We start from the raw sequence: 9262 nt of genomic DNA on the forward strand, positions 1-9262 counted from the left end.
AGACACAGAGAATGGAAAGAGTCATAAAAGAAGAACATATGTTAAATAGAAGCAGGTAAAGTTTTAGACACATGCCAGCTGATGGAAAACCCATCTAACATGATGGAGACGTTTTTCTGGCCTCTAGGCAAGAAGAATGTGTTCCTAAAGCTAAAATTCTATTTTAGCTCAAGATGCCTTGAACCCAAGACACATAGATTCCACGCTCAGCCCTGCTATGCAGTCTGGTCCTGAAATTCTGGATTTATATTTGCAAACAGGAGAGTTCCTTTTGAGACAGTATCTCCAGTGGCCCACTACTCAGACGTACTGAGCATGAATGAGCAAAGGGAATAATTAAGGCCTTCCTCTCTTCCCTCATGCCTCTTCCCCATCACAAATCTCTATTTCATAATAACATATATTCATTGTAAAAGTAGCATCGCAACCTTATACGCCACTTGGTCAATATTCAAAAAAGCAAGACAATACACCGTACTTCCTCTACCTTAACGTTAGCAATGTTAACAGTTTAGTGTTTTCTTTCCAATCACTGAACCACGCGGTTATGGTATAGTTTTCTTAAGTTTATTCATTGATTATTTCTGAGAGAGAGAGAGTGAGTGTGTACACAAGCAGGGGAAGGTCAGAGAGCGAGAAAGAGACACAGAATCCGAAGCAGGCTCCAGGCTCTGAGCTGCCAGCACAGAGCCCGACACAGGGCTCAAGCCTGTGAACCCGGAGATCATGACCTGAGCTGAAGTTGGACACTTAACTGCCTGAGCCACCCAGGCACCCTGGTGATGGTATATTTTTATCTGCTTCCAATTATACCACATATGCAGTGTTGCAAGTCTACCTTTTAATTTCTATTTTTAAATTAACAGTTTTCCTTGTACTTCCCAAAACAAGTAAAGCAGGTAGGCAGGTAGATAGGTATACATACAAGGTACACTGTGATGAAACTCTGAGTTCATACAGTTATCTATACTTGAGATCTTATTAAAACTAAGCTTACCTAGGGCACCTGGGTGGCTCAGTCAGTTCAATGTCTGAGTCTTGACTTCAGCTCAGGTCATAATCTCAGGGTTCGTGAGCTCATGTCGGGTTCTGGGCTGACAACAGGAAGCCTGGTTGGGATTCTCTCTCTCTCGTCTCTCTCTCTGCCCCTCCCCCGCTCATACTCTGTCTCTCAAAATGAATAAATGAACTTTTTACCAAAATAAGCTTACCTAAATAGAAATGCTATAAAAATTATGAATATTACGGTTTTTTAAGATTATTGTCAAATTATGTACTTTGTTGGCAGTAGTGTTTAGGAGAGCCAGGTTTACCAGCATTACATAATAACGTTTTCAAAAGTTGTAAAGATTATTTCATAAGCAACTGACAACCAACTATTTTTTAATATTCATTTCCAGTAACTCTTAAGGCTTAACATGTTTACAAGCTATTTATGATTTTTCCTTAAAGCAACTGAAACAATGTGTTGATGTAAGTTTAGACAAATAGACAAATGGAATAAAAGAGAGAACACGAAAACATACTTCCTGGATATATGGATAACTGACATTAAGTCAAAGGTGATAGAGAAGATCATGCAGAAATTTTTTTTCAATAAATTATGCAACTCGATCAATAAGGAAAAGATAAATTTAATCTCTTACCACATACCGTATACAAAATCAATTCCAGGGTTTCGTAAATTCAAATTTGTAAGGCCAACAGTGCAACTTGTCAAGTTAAATTGGGGAAAGTATTTCTGACCCAGATACAGAAACCAGTAACAACAAAGTAAACATTGATAATTTTTGTTGCTTTCAAATTGAAAATAACATTAAAAGACTAACAAAGAAAACCAAAAAGAAAAAGTGAAAGTCAAAGATGTTATTTACAGCACATATTACTAATAAGGACTCAGATTCAAAAATATGTAAAGAACTCCTAGAATACATATTTTATTATTTTATTTTACTTTATTTTACTTTATTTCACTTTATTTTTAGTAAGTATATTGTAAAAGTAAGCAATCCAATATTAAAGCAGGCAAATGACTTGACCAGTTTTCACCAAAGAAGAAATGCAAATAGCCAATAAACAACAGCAAAAAATCTGCTCCATCCCTTGAAGAAATAAGGAAATGAAATTTTAAATTGCAATGAAATTTGCTTAAAGTAAATGTCAAAATCATCAATTACTGGAACTTTCACATTGCATGAAGGGAGTATAAATTTATAGAACCAAAAAAATTTATAGAACCACTTTAGAAAATAGTTTATCATTTTCATGTAAGGTGAGAGATATTTTCCTCATAAGACAGAGAGTTCTCTATAGAAATCCATACACATGTGGATCAAAATAATGTATGAGTATTCAAGGCAGAATTTTTTCAATAGCTAAAATGCGAACACACAAATGCCTACCAAAAGTATGCTTTACAATGGAATAATACACATCAATATAAGGAATGAATTTACAGTGATGTATATCTATATGTACATGTCACTGGAACACAATTTTAAATAATAGAAAATGGACATTAAATAGTAGTACATGGTTCCACAAATATAAATTTTAAAAAGCAAATTTATTGTCTAGTTAACTTCAAAATTAATAAGAAATCAGAATTACTATAAATGTCATAATAGTTGAGTGGGAGAGGGCTGGCTTCAAGGAAAGGTCTGTGAAGGCTTCAAGATTGCTGGCAACATTTAACTTCTTAACTTGGACGGTGGTAACGTACATGTTTGCTTGACAATAAACTTTAACTGTACATTTATGCTTATGCACGTTTATCTATATAAGTTATATTTCACAGCACAAGCAAATGAGTAAATTAGAAATTAAATACAATTTTAAAATTTTATGCGATTTTAAGTAAATTAAAAATAAAAACAGTTTAATTAGAGGTTTTTCATTCTGGCCTGTGATATGATAACAGGAAGAGGGTTTATTCTCCCACCATAAATATAGAACTTGACCAAAAAATATATAAATGGATATTTTCATCTATTGGACAACAGGCAGCACAAGACTGTAATCTCTGACAGAGGAAAAATAAATGTGAGCACTTATGCTGGGAGGCACGCTCTGGACCATGATATGAAAAGAGATACTCTTGCTGAATACCAATTTGTCTTTCAGAAAATTGAAGAACTAAGATTTCCTATACATTCTATGATTCCAGCATTAACTTTGATATAAAAACTAGTCAAAGACATTGCAAGAACAGAGCTACTGATTAATATCCTTTAGAAACACAGATGCAAAACTTCTTAACAAAATTTTACCAAATCAGGTCCTTTATATATGAAAAATAACTATATCTCATGATCAGGTGGGGTTGATTCCAGGAATGTAGGTTTGGTTTAACATTAAAATTCAAGCAATATATTTCACCATATTAACAAACTGAAAAAGGAAAACTATAGTATCATCACAATAGATGCAGAAAATGCATTTGACAAATCCCCAAATGCATCCCAGATAAAAACTGCAGCAGATTAGGAATGGAAGGGTCAACTTATTAAAGAGAAAAACAAAAACAAAAAATTACAAAAAACCTTACACCTACCATCATACTTAATTTTTAAAAAGCAACATCTTCTGCCTAAGATCAGGACCAATACAAGGAAGTCCACACTCACCATTTCTCTTCAACATTATATTAGTTTCTAGAGGACAATTAGGTAAGAAAAAGAAATAAAAGTCATCCAGATTATAAAGAAGAAGTAAACTATATGTGTAGACAACATGATCATCTATCTATATAAAAAATCTGATGGAATATCTAAAAGAGCTATAAGAGCAAATGAATGAGTTTAGCCAAGTTGTAGGATATAACTATTATAAAAAATCAATTCTATTTCTATTTATTCACAATGAATAATTACCATTTAAATTAACATCAAGAAGGGGCGCCTGGGTGACTTTCGACTTCGACTCAGGTCAAGATCTCACGGTTCATGAACTCGAGCCCCGCATCAGGCTCTGTGCTGACAGCTCAGAGCCTGGAGCCTGCTTTGGATTCTGTGTCTCCCTCTCCCTCTGCCTCTCTCTCACTTGTGCTCTGTCTCTCTCTGTCTCTCAAAAATGAATAAACATTTTTTAAAAATGTTAAATAGTGTCAAAATAAAAAATAGTGATAAATCTGACAAAAGATGTGCTAGAACCTGAACATGGAAATTATACAACGTTATTGAGGAAAAAAGAGATACCCAGTATTCGTGGTCAGATATTGTTAAGATGCCAATTCCCCCAAATTGATGTATAGATTCAATGCAATTCTAATGACACTGCCAGTGGGCCTTTTTGGTATGATTCTAAAATTTACACAGGCATACAAAAGACCTTGAATAGCAAAAACAATTTTTTAGGAACAATGACATTGGAGAAGTGGTCCACTGGTAGCACAGGCCCAATGATGAACAAGTTCAGGCCCAATGATGAACTTGTGTTTGTCACAAGTGCATGGGGCTCCGCCCTTCTCTAGTCTTTGTTAAAATATTACCAGAAGTCCCAAGAATGTGGGACCAAGAATGGGTGGCCTTAGCTTGCCTTTACCCGTGTGCAAACAACCACCAGCGCAGAATTCTTGATGGTTTCAAGTTCTGGCTCATTCATCACCTAGAACGCCACTGGGTTTTAGTGAAATAAAAGGCTAAAAAGCTAAATCACTCCTTTCTTGTTCCTGAAGAGGATGAAAGTTAGCAAATGTCATTATCTCCTGAAGGAAAAAGGGACAGAGGAAGTTGTGCAGTATTCTTAACACACTTCGCTAAGTAATCCCTGAACACTAGCTGGGCAACAATAGGGGTTTGGGCCAAAGTGCTAATATAGGAGAGAAAATTAATGGGTGTCTACTTTTGGAAAGGAAAAGAAAATTCCTACGTTATGAAGATGACATGAGTGTATGTCTATATAATCAAAGAGAACAAAATGGAAGTTAATAGCTTTCATTAGAGTATATAAAAGAAATTGGGTAGGAGTTTAAATTACCAAAATTGTTATCATGTATTTTATAGCAGCGTTTTGAAATATATGAACTGGAGTTAAGTTGCAAATAATTCTTGAAGTAGCCATTCAAGACAGCATTATGATTTTACCTTGATTATACATATACGCCTCATTCTAAATGGATAGCCCACGTGAGAAAATTGTGTAATATGATAGGCTAATTGATAGAAATATTAATGTGGGAAGCTTCAATTCCTCAAAATTCATCCTATAGAGTCATACAGGTGAACATTTCTCTCAGAGAAAGGCTAGTAAGGCTACAATTTTCTTTCCCCCAAACCAACAGTGCTGTGGGCTTCTGCTGTGTTAGATCAGGTTTTCTTGGTTTCACAAAGCCCTTTTCCTGATAACTAAGACATACATGAATTCTAGAAGAAAAGTGTATTTTCCCTCTCTTGAGTTATATTAATTCAAGATTAAAAAAAACCCACTTTCACAGAAAATGTGAATATATTCTAAGAAGGTACAAAGGCAGGAGTCCCTGAAAAGAGAGAAAATCTCTGAATCAGACAAGGTGAGGTAGGATCATCCATTCTGGACTAGAAACCTGCACAGCCTGCCAAGCCATGGAGGGAGAAAGTTTAATTAGTAAGATGTTTATCTAGTGTGAGTAGTACTCAGATCATCCCTGGAGCAAACTCCAGAGCTCCTGTTCATACTGGTCATAATGACTAGAAAGTAAAAAATTCATCAAGGAGACTACGAGCCTCACCAGAGAATTGTCCCTTTGGGGACTAAAGCCCATATTTTCTACCTTTGAATTTAAGGAAGAAATCAGAGAAAAGAACAAAACAAAACATTCCCAGGGCGAAGAATTCTCACACCCAGAGTGCCATTGTTATTTATTTTGGAAATTAATTTTGAGCAAAATAAAATGCTTTCTGGAATGGTGGCCCGTCATATATAAAACCAACTTCAAGGAATTTGGAAAAGAATTCTGAGTGTTTATCATAATGGGGAAGCATTATCTTCATCCATGAGGACTCAAGGGTGAAGGCAGTATCTCCTGAGATATCAAATCAATTTTAAGCTCTGTTGTTTAAAATGTTTGTTTCTCTGGCTTGTTTTTTGTGGTTTCACATATGCAAGAAGAAGAAACATCCTACTCATTAAAGACTGAGAGTTTCTTTTAATGTTGAATTTTGCCTCATGATCCAAACCTTAGCTGTAAATTGGTAAGCAGCAAAAATTGGCACAACTTAGCGCTTTCCATCATTGGGAATAGCGGGGTGATTATGACGTATTTATGTTTAACATTTTGTTTTTCTTCTTCTTCAGCTTTGGCTTATATTGATTAGTCATGGCTGCCAGGCCAACTTTGCACAGTTTTATAAAACACTCAAAATTTTATAAAATCACAGTCAATAAAGGGCTTTCTCTGTAAACCTTAGCATTACAACTCTGAGTTGAAACAATAGAAAATTCTGTTTTTATCATATACACCAAAATAGAAACACATTGCTGACATGACTCTATATACCAGAAGCACCTTAGAAATCAGTAAAGATTTCTACCTTTTCTACCAGAGAGGCCCAGGTGTCCAACCAGATTTCTCTTCATTTCTTCATGACTATTTGTTTTCTCTTTGAATATATAATTTGGAAGACCTTCAGATCATGAAAGAAAGAAAGAAAGAAAGAAAGAAAGAAAGAAAGAAAAGAAAGAAAGAAAGAGGAAGGAAGGGAGGGAGGAAGGAATAAAGGGGAAGGAAGGAAGGAAGGAAGGAAGGAGCTTACAGTCTGAGCCCTGGAATAATAGAAATCCTAGAAATAATAAAAATGATTTCAGACTACATATTTTCCTTTATTTTTCAAAGAGCATTGGTGTCTGTTTTATAGTGAGTATCAACATTCAGTTCTGGAACTCAAACCTCAGACATGCCATTTGGTCCTTCTAAGTAAGCAGATCTAATTCTTCATGGAAGCTCAAAATATATTCTGAGATGATTTGATTACAATTCAGAAGGAGGATGATTGATTGCCTAGAGGGAGATATAATAAAAATTTATAAATAGAAATAAATATAGGATAAGAGGAGGTGAGGAAAGTGATAGTACTCTGACCATTACTGACTGCATTAGTTTGGTGTCAGATTTCACATATGATGAGGAGAGTATGATCATGGTTTACTGTAGGACAGATGAACCTGGTTCACTGAGATGCTAAATCCTAGGAGTTCTTCCCTAACACATCAGCTGGCTGCTGACCAGGGAGTTTTAGGAAGGCATCTTTCTCAGCCATTATGGATGAAGCTTTCTTTATAAATGTATAGTTATAATGGAAATTCTCTGATGATCAAAGAGACTGAATCTGTATATATGGCAGTGTGTGGTTGTGTGTGTGTGTGTATTTTGTGGGGGGTGTGGGGTAGGGGGATGGTTAGAGAGAAAAAAAGAAAGAGAGATGCTTGGATAAAGGCTCATCCATGGGAGAGCGTGCCAAAGTTGCTGGTTTGGGTATAACTTTTCCAATTCTACAGAAAACAATACCCAATTTACCCCTCTTTTCTATTTGGTTGATTTGGGTAAAGCAATAAAGAAGTGGATAACCCCCCTCAAAGCCCCACGTAAAGCAAAAATGTCATGTAACATTTACATGACAATTTACATCTTGTGTTTCCATTCAGTGAAAACAAAGTTGCCACAATATGATCTCAGTAAATGTTGAACTTGCTTTGCTTTTGGTAGGGACAGAGCTCCATATATGAGAAGAAATGAGAAACATGAGCGTAGTGACAACGTTCATCCTCACGGGTCTTCCCCATGCACCAGCACTGGACATCCCCCTCTTTGGAATCTTCCTGGTGATTTATGTACTCACTGTGGTGGGGAACCTCCTCATCCTGCTGGTGATCACGGTGGATTCCCACCTCCACACTCCCATGTACTATTTCCTGGCCAACTTGTCCTTCATCGACATGTGGTTCTCCACCGTCACTGTGCCCAAAATGCTGATGACCTTGATCTCCCCGGGAGGTGGGGCCATCTCCTTTCACAGCTGTGTGGCCCAGCTCTACTCCTTTCACTTCCTGGGGAGCACCGAGTGTTTCCTCTACACAGTCATGTCCTACGACCGCTACCTGGCCATCAGTGAGCCGCTCAGGTATGCCAGCCTGATGGGTGGGAGAGCGTGTGCCCTCCTGGCCACCACCACGTGGCTCAGCGGCTCTCTGCACTCTGCTGTCCAGACCACACTGACCTTCCGCTTGCCCTACTGTGGGCCCAGCCAGATCCAGCATTATTTCTGTGACGCACCTCCTATCCTCAGACTGGCCTGTGCAGACACGTCCATGAACAAGAGGGTGATCTTCGTCAACATCGGAGTAGTGGCCTTGAGCTGCTTTCTCCTGATAGTGGGGTCCTATGTGTCCATCGTCTGTTCCATCCTGAAGATCCGCACCTCCGAGGGGAGATGCAGAGCCTTTCAGACCTGTACCTCCCACTGCATTGTGGTCCTTTGTTTCTTTGTTCCCTGTGTTTTTGTTTACCTGAGGCCAGGCTCCAAGGATGCTGTGGACGGGGTTGTGGCAGTTTTCTACACTGTGCTGACTCCCCTTCTAAACCCTGTGGTGTACACCCTGAGGAACAAGGAAGTGAAGAAAGCTCTGTTCAAGGTGAGAAGTAAGTCAGTATTCACCGAATAATGAAGAAAGGCCAGATATGACTGGCTCCTTTTTTATTTATTTTTTTAATATTTATGTATTTATTTTGAAAGAGAGACAGAGAGCATGCATGCAGGAGAGGAGCAGAGGGAGAGAGAGAATCCGAAGCAAGCTTCATACTGTCAGTGCAGAGCCCGAAGTGGGGCTCAATCTCACAAACAGTGAGATCATGACCTGAGCCCAATGAAGAGTCCGTCACTTAACTGGTGCCCCCAGATGCCCTCTTTTTTATTTATTTAGAATTAAAGTAAACCACCAACATGAACATTACACTTGTAAGGACTATTTCAATTATTCGATCTTAATTTTTTAATTAAAATTTAATGCAGTTTAATATTTCTTTCTACATTATTTGCCAGAATCCCAGTATAAACAGCCATTTAATGATGATAATCTGGCAGGAAGGATGATTGCTTATTCTTCTCTTTTATGTTCTACAAAGTAGATTATCAGAAAAGTAGTTTACTTCCATCCCCTGTACAAATATTTTCCAGAATTGCTCTCCAGGATAATTCACTTACATTTTATTTTGTGCAATTTAAATCAAAGCTGACTGAAGATCCCCTTTTTCCCTTTTTAAACCTTTATATTGAAAAATAATCACATA

General features: G+C 37.3%; 1 protein-coding gene across 1 annotated transcript; it reads left to right on the plus strand.

The window, feature by feature from the left end:
- Positions 1 to 7636: 7636 nt before the first annotated feature.
- LOC106976627 (olfactory receptor 10G9-like) lies at positions 7637 to 8637 on the plus strand. Its single transcript, XM_015074053.3, has one exon. It carries the CDS (start codon positions 7708 to 7710, stop codon positions 8635 to 8637), a length of 930 nt encoding a protein of 309 aa, XP_014929539.2. The 5' UTR covers positions 7637 to 7707.
- Positions 8638 to 9262: the final 625 nt, after the last annotated feature.

Source organism: Acinonyx jubatus, chromosome D1, assembly GCF_027475565.1.
Source record: "Acinonyx jubatus isolate Ajub_Pintada_27869175 chromosome D1, VMU_Ajub_asm_v1.0, whole genome shotgun sequence".
NCBI lineage: Eukaryota > Metazoa > Chordata > Mammalia > Carnivora > Felidae > Acinonyx > Acinonyx jubatus.